Here is a 13399-nt window from a genome sequence, read left to right as displayed (position 1 = left end):
AGGGTCTTCTCCTAGTCACAGAGCTGTGAGAGGTAGTACTTGGCCTTCACCTTCCTGTCCCCTCAACTCCCAGCAGAGTCACATGGTAACCATCAAGAGTTTGCTGACAAGAATGAATGCAACCTTAACCTGCTTCTCTGAGATATCTTGACAAAATTGAGGAGAAAAACTGGACTCCCCTTGCTCAGGACTGAGAAAGTTTTGAAAGGCTTTCATATCTTTCCTTTCCCTTTGATCCTAGGAAACATGAAAGGCCAACCTCTCTGCACACTCCTTCTACTGTGAAACCAAATGACTTCCTTCTCTCTCCCTCTCTCTTTTTGACACTAGGAGAACAGTGGGGGATGTTCAAAAGGATCCTCCAACACAAGTCATTGGCTCTGTCGATGCCCAGGCCTCATGGCACATGCAGATTGCAGAAACCCATGCCCTTGCACGTTGCTCAACCTATTTTTAAATGGCGGCGGGTGGGGAGTTGGGGACCATCCAAGAAGTTTAGCAATTCTTCCATCAGGACTTTGAACATGAATGTTGCAATCATTTTCTTCAAGTTCTGAAAAGGAAGCCGTTTGACATTTTGATTGCAATTGTGCTGAATGTGAACATTACAGATGCACTGGTTTGGAAACAAGGCTGCATCTACCACCGTGCTGGTGACTGGCCTTTGATATATGCCCCCTCACGTGCTGTAATACCATTTACCTTCCAGCACATACCACTTCCACCTCCACCACCGCATTCAATCTCCCTGTCCTGAGTCCCTGAGGTTAGAAGGACATGAGACCTGTTGCTAGAGAACCACTGCATGGAGCGGCACCCTTAATGGGGCCAAGGGACCACTGCATTGTGCTCATGAGGTAGATCTGTGATGTGGCTTGGGCCTCCTGTGGCAGTTAAGGTAAAGTCGCCTTCCCCACAGCAGCCACCACACCCACCATCCTCCAAGTAGACTTGAGTCTCTCCAATCTTAGAAATCTACTCCCGAGCTGCTCACGAGACATCGACCATTTTCTTTTGCCCAGGCTTTCAGAATTTCCATTAAGGTCCCTCAGTTGTTCCTCAAGGAGTTCTTCCCACTGGTTCTCTTGCCTCTCCCAGGTAAACCATCAAACCAAGTATCATTCCCAACAGTATTCGTCTAGACAGTAACACAGCAGTTCTCATGGTGTGCTTTTATATTAACTCAGGGTTTGTCTTCTTACATACATTTTCTTTAAAACAATTTTCGTTGAGGTCCTTTGTTTTTGTCATTGATGCATGTTGTTTCACCAAGAGGCCAAAAGGAAATATTAAAACTTGCATCTATTTGCAATATTGTTATATGCATGTTTATACACAATATACAAAACTGTACTTGACCTCGGCAACTTAGATGAGACACATGCCTCCACCCTCACACACAGATGTAAAAGAGTTGGCAAGATTACCCAAGGTTACCTGTGGGTTATTTCTTTTCCTCTCTTTACAGTCTAATCAATCTAAATGTTTGGATTTTGTGAACACGGACCACCTTTAGTTTTCATGTGACCCTACTTTGGAACAATCCTAAACCTTTTTCAATCAAGAGAAGATGTTGTAGAAATATGCACTCTCCCCCTCGGAGATATCATGTATGATAAAGCAGCTTCTCCCTTCAAGCACCCTTTCCTGAGCCAGAATTAGATCTTGTTCCTTCCAGAAACTTTAATCGTTTTTATTTTCTGAGAGAGAGAGAGAGAGAGAGAGAGAGAGAGAGAGAGAGAGAGAGAATTTTTAAATATTTATTTTTAGTTTTCGGTGGACAAAACATCTTTATTTTATTTGTATGTGGTGCTGAGGATCGAACCCAGAGCCCCACGCCTGCCAGGCGAGCGTGCTACCGCTTGAGCCACATCCCCAGCCCTCCTTCCAGAAACTTTAAAATCAGATTCCTGCACTCTCCCTCTAGAAAACGCTAGGAATTTTGCTGTGATTGTTTTTTGTTGTTGTTGTTTGTTGTTTTTTAAACCAGGAAACTGGGAAAGCCTTAAAATCTGCCTATCGCCCCCACTCCAGCCCCCAACCTTTCACTCTGATGCAGCTTTCCCCAGCATCGGCAATATTTTTATTTGAATCTTGTGATGGGAAGTTCACAGGGGCTAGAGCCAGAAGCTCCACGATTCCTGTCAATGTTCTCCTGCTCCCTGGCTCTATCAACCTTAGTCCTGTCACTACTTCTTCAGACCTTCCTTTTCCTCCTCTATGCAAAGGGCTTAGCAGTTTTTATTCCAGTGTGGACATGTTTGACACACAGTGATTGGAAACCAACACTGCCATTATCTTCCATTGCTATTTAGAAGGAAAATATGTGATTGTAGCGAAAGAAACAATAGTTCATGGAGTCGTATACGCATTGTTAATGCTCACCACTGAACACAGAGAGAGTGGGGGTTTGAAACACTTGCAGAGTGAACTTGGGACTTGGCGAGGGGTCACAGAGGGAGCTACAGAGGAATCCAGATCCTCCTTTCTGCCTCAGGGCTCCTCCTCAACCCGGCTGTAGTGTGGACCTTCTGTCTAATATGGTGGCACCTCTCTGGAGAGTGGGAGGCACCTGCTCAGCCGAGAAGGCCTGGCGGAGGCCTGGTCTGAGTGGCTAGGTGGGTGTTGGGGACCACATCCAGGTGGTGTTCTCCCTGTGTGCTTAAGCGGGGTGCACTGTTCCCTCATTGATTCTCTCCTCCCTGGCATGGCTCACCTAGGAAAGCAGCAATAACTCTCTGAGCCCCTTGTCTGTGCCGGGCACTTCATTCACTCTCAGTACAAACACCCATGGAGGGTCATCTATGAGGCAGGCGGTGTCCTAGGGGCTAAGGACACTCCAGGCCACTAAGGGGTCTGAAACGCCTGCCCTTGTTGAGTTTATATTCAAGCATGGGGGAGACAGAAATAAGCACTGCACATGACCGAACAGCAGATTATGAAGTGCAGTAGAGGGCAAAGTGTGCCATTACAAAAGGAGAGTAGGAAAGGGGGTTTGGCTGGGCCAGTGGAGAGGTAAAACACCTAACTCCCATGCAGCTCTAATCAGGGTGTTCTACTGAGCAGGGGACAGATGAGCAGATACTGGAGGATGGTAGGGGATGGAGGCCCAGAGGTATCCAGAGGAATATTTGGAACAGCCGAGGCAAACACGCAAGGTAGGAGCATGCCTGGGGTCTGTGCCACGACACACAAACAACATGGTGTGAGGCACGTGTCTCTACATCACCTGGCACAAGGAAGGTCATGAGACAGGCACTCAGCAAATAGGTTTAGGATTGGATTAAAGGGAGAGGTTGCCAAAGGGGCGGAACAGTGAGGCATGGGAAATCACTTGCCCAATGGAATCTGTGGATATGGATATTTCTCTCTCTTTAGGTTCATCTGCCTCTTCTAAGGTCTTTGACTAATATTACCAAGAGGGGCAAGAGGTTGAAGCGCACCCTTGGTAGTAGTGGGCAATGTGAGCACCTATTTGTTCCAAGGCAGCTCGGCCATCCATCATAGTGGGGCGAGGGACTGTTGCTGAGCGAAAGAGGAATTGTGAAGAGCTGAACTAGGGGAGGGAGGGCACCTTTATAGCTTCTGTTCTTCTGCCTACCCGAGTGGCAATGCAAACACATCACTGTCCTTGATGCCCCACCTCCTGTATCAGGGGTATATTTAGTCACCGAGCCTGAGAATCTCAAGGTGCCCACAGAGATAGGATTGCCTCCTGTTACATTTCATGGAAGTGACGGAGGGAACACGGCTTTAAGAAAAGAGTCTAGGAAGGGGCTTTGTGTGGAGGGGTGCCCCAAAGACATGGGTGTTCACTCAGTGTGACATGGTGAACTATGCACTCCACTGAAGGAGTGGGATCCTGAGTCTCCTGTGGCATGTGTAATCCAGTAGTGAGCACATTGGCTTCGAGCCAATGTTCCAAGTGTGCAGGCTACACTGTTTCCTTATGTTGGTGCCCGCGACTGGAAATGACTGAACAGATACCTTGCAATATATAGATTTCAGTGGCTAAAATCATCAGGGGCTCTTTCTGGAAGGTGTGCGGGTGTGTTAGTGGGTGTTACAGGAGTGCTGAGCTTTGTGTTTGTAATATATGCCTTTTTCTTTGAGAGGATGGAAGAGGAGCAGCAATGGGGAAGTTCAAGATTACCTCAGAAGAAAACAAAGTTAGTGGAACGCAGGAGACAGCAATACGTCAAACCCAGAGCACCTTATCAGGTGGAGAGGAAAGCAAAATCCACATCTTCACATGATACAGATCAGGAGAGGTTCAAATGCGAATGTCCCTACTGCCAGAAGTGTATGGGGAACACTTCCGGGATCTCCACAGGAAAGAAAGCAACCTCTTGTTCTTCCTCCTGGGATAAGCTAACGCAAGACCTCAGCAACCTGACCCTCAACCCTGGTACCACCCAGCCCCCTCTTGTCCAAGGAAGGTTACAGGAAAGGGAGGAGAAGAGCCAAAAGCAGGTGTGGTGGAAAAGCAAAAGGAAGTTTCAGAAGCTCCTCCAAGAATAGACAGAATATCTCTGAGACTGTCACCCTCAGGGGAAGGCAGATCAGAACAGATGAGACCAGGAGTGTCAACATCACCAACTCCTAGGAACCTTTTGGACACATGGTCAGGAGGAGTAACAGCATGCAGCCCGACGACCAACAATCCCAGCAGCCAGCGATTCAATCCAGCTCCAGAAGTGTAGCAGCCTTTCCCCCAGCGGTTTTAACATGCCCCCTGAGGCATGCTGGGAGGAGTTGCTCCTTGGCAAGAGCAACCAGACAGCAATGTTTCTACACCGTCCTTAGCATTGCTCCCATGGTGTCAGCTGCCACTTGCCCTCCTTGGGTTTCAGTGGTTTCTCCCCACTTTTCCTGGCTGCTAATATGGTGCACAGCATCTATGTGGTGTCTCTGACTTGTTTTCAAAATGCATTCTTTCCATTTTAGCCATGAGAGCCCAGTGGGATCGTAAAGTCTGATAGAATGTGACTCTGTGTGTGAGTGTGTGTGTGTGTGTGTGTGTGTGTGTGTGTGCGCGTGCGTGTGCGTGCGCGTGCGCATGTAGTTTGTAGTTTGAAATCATCGTAGATGCAGAGGAAGTGGCAAATGTAGTACACTCTTCACCTAGTTTCCCCCCAAGAAAGTTGCATCTGACATCACTATGGAATGACGTTAGAACCAGGACATTGATACTGGTGCCTCGGGACTGTCAATCATGATAAGTGTACATTTGCGTAGCCGCCACTACAATCAAGTTTCAAAATGGTCTTATCACCACAAAGATCTTTCTTGTGCTACTCCTTTGTAGTCACACCCACCACCTGGCCCATCACAATCCCTAAGCGCAGGCAAGCACTTAATTGTTCTCCCTTTGCTACAACTGTTTTGTTTTGAGGGTGTTACACAAAACGCAATCACTCACTATGGTGACCTTTTGGGGTTGGTCTTTTCTACCGACCTTCATGCCCTCAGTTCTGTACAATCTGTTCTGTGTATCCAAAGTCTGTTCCTTTGGGATGTAGCTCACTGGTAGAACCCAGCATGCACAAGACCCTGAGTTGGATCCCCAGCACTGCCAAAAGAAAATCTATTCATTTTATGGCTGTGTGGCATTCCCCAGTTTGGATGTACCTGCTGTAGGGCATTTTGGTTTCCAGTTTTTGGGTGATATGCTACTTATGTTTTGAAAGAAAAGAAAATGTGGCCTTGTCTTGCAGTTACTGGGCCAGCGCCAGTGCAGGAGGCTTGAGGGTGGCGCAGGACAGGTCTAGTCCAGAGGGAAGTGGGGGTGTCTGCTGTGCTTTGCTGTGCTTGCGGGGTGAGGTCCTCTCAGTGTTCCACACTCGGTGACTCATTCTGCTGTGTGCTTGCCTGTGCAGTTGGAAGACCAGCTAATACCCAGCAGAGAAAGCAGTGAAATGGTCACAGCAGGTTGAACAGCATAGAGAACATCTCATTACCTGCATTAAACTTTGGAGAATAACACCGTCTCTGACCAATTGGTTTATTAATATTGCATCTCCTGTGATAAACATGCCAGTGGAAGGTTTCTTTATTGGCCCTTTTCTAGACGTCACTCCTCCCTCTGTCGTGGCCATTAAAGCAGGAACACTGTGCCAGCTTACAACAACAGGGGCGTCTATTTCCTGGAACTCAGTATTTATTGTGATGATTTGTGTTGTTCTTTCTACTCTGCCAGCCATCTTCCAGGAAAACACTAATGCAGAAATTTGAGTGAAAGATCATCTGGGTTTTAGTTTTCCTATCATCCTCATCATCTCAGGATTAGCGGGTGCTTTATTTCTGATTTTAGATCTCCTCAGTAATGGAAACAAGGAATTTGTCAAACAGAATTTCCCGTCAGACCATAAAATATTGCAGAGAAGTGGCAAGGGGGAGGAGGAAAGCAGAAACGGAACCTGGTGTACTCTGAGAAGGCTTGCCATCAATATTTACCCCAGACGTCAATTACTCTGTTGGGGTTACCTATAGGTAATTAATAGTAGCTTGGTAGGAAATGTTGGGACAACTGATTCACCCAATTAATATTATTCTTTCTCTCGTGTCTAACTAATAATTAGATAGTGGCACGGTTCTTGCTAACATTAGCCTTCTTTCAGAGAGTGAACTAGATAACTAAAGCTTAAAAGAGATTTACGTTTTCTTTCTCTTTTTACCTTTCAGGTAACAAATTTGTTTCAAATTCGCATCTTTGTAGACCACCAACTATGGAAAGGGTATCAAGTTATCTATGTTGCCAATTTTCTTTTTATTTCTCTTCTAGGTTATTCCCTAGATTAGTCTGGCCATTCACATCTTGGCCAGTCTGTTTTTATCCCTTTTTCTAGCTTCTACAATATCTCCACCCTCATATATGTAGTGAGAATGACGTGAGGACTGCGCCATAGTGATGTTGATAAGTTCTATTCAGATAACATTTTTGTTACAGTGAGTCTTTGATATCTCAAAAGGGGCTCAAAAAAGCAAACACTGAAAGCCTATAGTTCTTAGACATCGAATAATGATTTTACATTGTGAAACAAACAATGGCAACACGGGCACTAGTGGTTAAATGCAGTTTATTTGTTCCAATGACTGTAAAACTTACCTCACTTTTTTATCAGTCTGGCCATTAATGAATGCATTATGTGATCAGCCTTTTTATGCATGACACACCTATGAGAATGTCTTGTTTTCTTTTTATCAATGGCTCTTCAATCTTTAAATAAAGACAATCTTTGTTTCATTTGGTTTTTGATTAATGCTGTTTCCTAATTTAGGGTTTTCACTTTCCTAACTCACCAAGTAAAGTTGACCTCACATGTGTGTTGTAACTCTTCTATTTAAACAGTTCTGGGCAAACATAACCATTTCTTGCTGCTTGGTTAGTGGTAATGCCTTTGGTTCCTTGATTCCAGAAAACAACCAATCTAAAGTACTCCGTAAGTATTAGCTTCACCCCAGGGTCACTTTTTTTGTATCACTTTTTTTTTTTTTTTAATGTTGAAAAGTGTATTAGCTGTGTGAAAATTCCTTGTATGTTTTCACGGTGAGAGGATCATCCTCAAAGCCTGTTTCTATTACATAATGTGAACAGATTTGGTTTTTTTTCCATCACAGTATTAGCAAATAGATTTATTGGAAATGCCAAGAAAATACACTGATCAATAATAATAGTCTTATGTCACCTGGCTTTTAGTGCAAAATCATTGTAATTTTCAGCAGGGGTTTCTTTCTTATTCAAACAATATGGAAAATTCAGAAAAAGCTCAAGACAAGTGCAACTAACTGAGGTTTAAAAAAAGTGAAAAAGCAATTAAAAAGAGGTTTAGTGAAAGAAAGTCTAAAACAAATCATGTGGAACAACAATAATTCCATGGACAGGGAGAACCATGAAACATACTCTTAACTAAATCCCACAGTGCTTAAGAAAGTAACAAAAAATGGATCACAGATTGAAATGCAAAATGTAAAACCATATGACTTCAGAAGGAAACACACACACACACAAATCATTTGGACTTCGGACTTAGTGAATTTTTCTTAGAAATGAAAAAAAAATCATAGGTGGGGCATGGTGGTGCATACCTCTAATGGCAGAGACCCTGAAGGATGAGGCAGCAGGACTGAAAGTTCAAAGACAGCCTGGGAAACACAGCTAGACCCTGTATTCAAATAAAAAATGAAAGAGCTGGGGATAAAGCTCAGTGGTAAAGCAACCCTAATTTCAATACCCAGTACCAAAACTGAAAATTATAAAACAAACACTAACAAAATCCCTGTTAATGGCAAAAAAAAACCCTTAAACTACATGCTGAGAGAACAGATATAAGAACTCTACTAAAAAGAACTCATGATGAGGACTGGGATTGTGGCTCAGTAGTAGCGTGCTCACCTAGAACACGTGAGGCACTGGGTTCGATCCTCACCACCACATAAAAAAATGAAATAAAGATTGTCTACCTAAAAGGAAAAAAATAAATTAAAAAAAAAAGAACCCATGATGAGATTTTTTAAAATTTCAACCTCTAAGAGTTAAAAGTACATCAAAGTGGTAGAAGCCAAGAAAGTCAAGAGGAGACATCACAAAAGAAGACATACCTATGCCAAAAATGCACGAGAAAGAATGTTGCACAAAACAGGTCGTGAGGGACATGAACATTAGTCACAAGATGTAAGTAGTTGATTACTGAAAAAGCTAAGTTATTAATAAATGACAATACAAAATGCAGGAGAAGATTCAGATCCAACACATGCCACATGCATTGACGGTGGATGTGTAATATTGGAAGTGCCGCTCTGGAAATTAGTTCCAAATTTTTTTTAAAAAAATATTCATTTATTTTTTAGTCCAACCTCTTACTTTGATTTTTTTAAAGTCTGATAAAATTTACTCAATTCCACTTTATTCAGTAACATTAAGTGAAATTTGTCTCATAAGGCTGTGTTTGAAATTCATTTGTAAAAACAACAGAAGATTCACTGCTCAGTCTCCGGTGAATAAGAAAGAAACCCCTGCTGAAAATTACAATGATTTTGCACTAAAAGCCAGGTGACATAAGACTATTATTATTGATCAGTGTATTTTCTTGGCATTTCCAATAAATCTATTTGCTAATACTGTGATGGAAAAAAAACCAAATCTGTTCACATTATGTAATAGAAACAGGCTTTGAGGATGATCCTCTCACCGTGAAAACATACAAGGAATTTTCACACAGCTAATACACTTTTCAACATTAAAAAAAAAAAAAAAGTGATACAAAAAAAGTGACCCTGGGGTGAAGCTAATACTTACGGAGTACTTTAGATTGGTTGTTTTCTGGAATCAAGGAACCAAAGGCATTACCACTAACCAAGCAGCAAGAAATGGTTATGTTTGCCCAGAACTGTTTAAATAGAAGAGTTACAACACACATGTGAGGTCAACTTTACTTGGTGAGTTAGGAAAGTGAAAACCCTAAATTAGGAAACAGCATTAATCAAAAACCAAATGAAACAAAGATTGTCTTTATTTAAAGATTGAAGAGCCATTGATAAAAAGAAAACAAGACATTCTCATAGGTGTGTCATGCATAAAAAGGCTGATCACATAATGCATTCATTAATGGCCAGACTGATAAAAAAGTGAGGTAAGTTTTACAGTCATTGGAACAAATAAACTGCATTTAACCACTAGTGCCCGTGTTGCCATTGTTTGTTTCACAATGTAAAATCATTATTCGATGTCTAAGAACTATAGGCTTTCAGTGTTTGCTTTTTTGAGCCCCTTTTGAGATATCAAAGACTCACTGTAACAAAAATGTTATCTGAATAGAACTTATCAACATCACTATGGCGCAGTCCTCACGTCATTCTCACTACATATATGAGGGTGGAGATATTGTAGAAGCTAGAAAAAGGGATAAAAACAGACTGGCCAAGATGTGAATGGCCAGACTAATCTAGGGAATAACCTAGAAGAGAAATAAAAAGAAAATTGGCAACATAGATAACTTGATACCCTTTCCATAGTTGGTGGTCTACAAAGATGCGAATTTGAAACAAATTTGTTACCTGAAAGGTAAAAAGAGAAAGAAAACGTAAATCTCTTTTAAGCTTTAGTTATCTAGTTCACTCTCTGAAAGAAGGCTAATGTTAGCAAGAACCGTGCCACTATCTAATTATTAGTTAGACACGAGAGAAAGAATAATATTAATTGGGTGAATCAGTTGTCCCAACATTTCCTACCAAGCTACTATTAATTACCTATAGGTAACCCCAACAGAGTAATTGACGTCTGGGGTAAATATTGATGGCAAGCCTTCTCAGAGTACACCAGGTTCCGTTTCTGCTTTCCTCCTCCCCCTTGCCACTTCTCTGCAATATTTTATGGTCTGACGGGAAATTCTGTTTGACAAATTCCTTGTTTCCATTACTGAGGAGATCTAAAATCAGAAATAAAGCACCCGCTAATCCTGAGATGATGAGGATGATAGGAAAACTAAAACCCAGATGATCTTTCACTCAAATTTCTGCATTAGTGTTTTCCTGGAAGATGGCTGGCAGAGTAGAAAGAACAACACAAATCATCACAATAAATACTGAGTTCCAGGAAATAGACGCCCCTGTTGTTGTAAGCTGGCACAGTGTTCCTGCTTTAATGGCCACGACAGAGGGAGGAGTGACGTCTAGAAAAGGGCCAATAAAGAAACCTTCCACTGGCATGTTTATCACAGGAGATGCAATATTAATAAACCAATTGGTCAGAGACGGTGTTATTCTCCAAAGTTTAATGCAGGTAATGAGATGTTCTCTATGCTGTTCAACCTGCTGTGACCATTTCACTGCTTTCTCTGCTGGGTATTAGCTGGTCTTCCAACTGCACAGGCAAGCACACAGCAGAATGAGTCACCGAGTGTGGAACACTGAGAGGACCTCACCCCGCAAGCACAGCAAAGCACAGCAGACACCCCCACTTCCCTCTGGACTAGACCTGTCCTGCGCCACCCTCAAGCCTCCTGCACTGGCGCTGGCCCAGTAACTGCAAGACAAGGCCACATTTTCTTTTCTTTCAAAACATAAGTAGCATATCACCCAAAAACTGGAAACCAAAATGCCCTACAGCAGGTACATCCAAACTGGGGAATGCCACACAGCCATAAAATGAATAGATTTTCTTTTGGCAGTGCTGGGGATCCAACTCAGGGTCTTGTGCATGCTGGGTTCTACCAGTGAGCTACATCCCAAAGGAACAGACTTTGGATACACAGAACAGATTGTACAGAACTGAGGGCATGAAGGTCGGTAGAAAAGACCAACCCCAAAAGGTCACCATAGTGAGTGATTGCGTTTTGTGTAACACCCTCAAAACAAAACAGTTGTAGCAAAGGGAGAACAATTAAGTGCTTGCCTGCGCTTAGGGATTGTGATGGGCCAGGTGGTGGGTGTGACTACAAAGGAGTAGCACAAGAAAGATCTTTGTGGTGATAAGACCATTTTGAAACTTGATTGTAGTGGCGGCTACGCAAATGTACACTTATCATGATTGACAGTCCCGAGGCACCAGTATCAATGTCCTGGTTCTAACGTCATTCCATAGTGATGTCAGATGCAACTTTCTTGGGGGGAAACTAGGTGAAGAGTGTACTACATTTGCCACTTCCTCTGCATCTACGATGATTTCAAACTACAAACTACATGCGCACGCGCACGCACACGCACGCGCACACACACACACACACACACACACACACACACTCACACACAGAGTCACATTCTATCAGACTTTACGATCCCACTGGGCTCTCATGGCTAAAATGGAAAGAATGCATTTTGAAAACAAGTCAGAGACACCACATAGATGCTGTGCACCATATTAGCAGCCAGGAAAAGTGGGGAGAAACCACTGAAACCCAAGGAGGGCAAGTGGCAGCTGACACCATGGGAGCAATGCTAAGGACGGTGTAGAAACATTGCTGTCTGGTTGCTCTTGCCAAGGAGCAACTCCTCCCAGCATGCCTCAGGGGGCATGTTAAAACCGCTGGGGGAAAGGCTGCTACACTTCTGGAGCTGGATTGAATCGCTGGCTGCTGGGATTGTTGGTCGTCGGGCTGCATGCTGTTACTCCTCCTGACCATGTGTCCAAAAGGTTCCTAGGAGTTGGTGATGTTGACACTCCTGGTCTCATCTGTTCTGATCTGCCTTCCCCTGAGGGTGACAGTCTCAGAGATATTCTGTCTATTCTTGGAGGAGCTTCTGAAACTTCCTTTTGCTTTTCCACCACACCTGCTTTTGGCTCTTCTCCTCCCTTTCCTGTAACCTTCCTTGGACAAGAGGGGGCTGGGTGGTACCAGGGTTGAGGGTCAGGTTGCTGAGGTCTTGCGTTAGCTTATCCCAGGAGGAAGAACAAGAGGTTGCTTTCTTTCCTGTGGAGATCCCGGAAGTGTTCCCCATACACTTCTGGCAGTAGGGACATTCGCATTTGAACCTCTCCTGATCTGTATCATGTGAAGATGTGGATTTTGCTTTCCTCTCCACCTGATAAGGTGCTCTGGGTTTGACGTATTGCTGTCTCCTGCGTTCCACTAACTTTGTTTTCTTCTGAGGTAATCTTGAACTTCCCCATTGCTGCTCCTCTTCCATCCTCTCAAAGAAAAAGGCATATATTACAAACACAAAGCTCAGCACTCCTGTAACACCCACTAACACACCCGCACACCTTCCAGAAAGAGCCCCTGATGATTTTAGCCACTGAAATCTATATATTGCAAGGTATCTGTTCAGTCATTTCCAGTCGCGGGCACCAACATAAGAAACAGTGTAGCCTGCACACTTGGAACATTGGCTCGAAGCCAATGTGCTCACTACTGGATTACACATGCCACAGGAGACTCAGGATCCCACTCCTTCAGTGGAGTGCATAGTTCACCATGTCACACTGAGTGAACACCCATGTCTTTGGGGCACCCCTCCACACAAAGCCCCTTCCTAGACTCTTTTCTTAAAGCCGTGTTCCCTCCGTCACTTCCATGAAATGTAACAGGAGGCAATCCTATCTCTGTGGGCACCTTGAGATTCTCAGGCTCGGTGACTAAATATACCCCTGATACAGGAGGTGGGGCATCAAGGACAGTGATGTGTTTGCATTGCCACTCGGGTAGGCAGAAGAACAGAAGCTATAAAGGTGCCCTCCCTCCCCTAGTTCAGCTCTTCACAATTCCTCTTTCGCTCAGCAACAGTCCCTCGCCCCACTATGATGGATGGCCGAGCTGCCTTGGAACAAATAGGTGCTCACATTGCCCACTACTACCAAGGGTGCGCTTCAACCTCTTGCCCCTCTTGGTAATATTAGTCAAAGACCTTAGAAGAGGCAGATGAACCTAAAGAGAGAGAAATATCCATATCCACAGATTCCATT

At 43.7% G+C, this 13399-nt stretch overlaps 2 protein-coding genes across 2 annotated transcripts; one reads left to right on the top strand and one right to left on the bottom strand.

The window, feature by feature from the left end:
* The first annotated feature begins 4116 nt into the window (after positions 1–4116).
* LOC144250694 (protein FAM156A/FAM156B-like) lies at positions 4117–4521 on the top strand. The gene has a single exon (XM_077793647.1). It carries the CDS (start codon positions 4117–4119, stop codon positions 4519–4521), a length of 405 nt encoding a protein of 134 aa, XP_077649773.1.
* Positions 4522–12219: 7698 nt separating this feature from the next.
* Positions 12220–12624, bottom strand: LOC113195786 (protein FAM156A/FAM156B-like). Its single transcript, XM_026407429.1, has one exon. It carries the CDS (start codon positions 12622–12624, stop codon positions 12220–12222), a length of 405 nt encoding a protein of 134 aa, XP_026263214.1.
* Positions 12625–13399: the final 775 nt, after the last annotated feature.

This window comes from Urocitellus parryii, chromosome X (assembly GCF_045843805.1).
Source record: "Urocitellus parryii isolate mUroPar1 chromosome X, mUroPar1.hap1, whole genome shotgun sequence".
NCBI classification, from domain to species: domain Eukaryota; kingdom Metazoa; phylum Chordata; class Mammalia; order Rodentia; family Sciuridae; genus Urocitellus; species Urocitellus parryii.
This window is presented reverse-complemented; position numbering and strand designations above follow the sequence as displayed.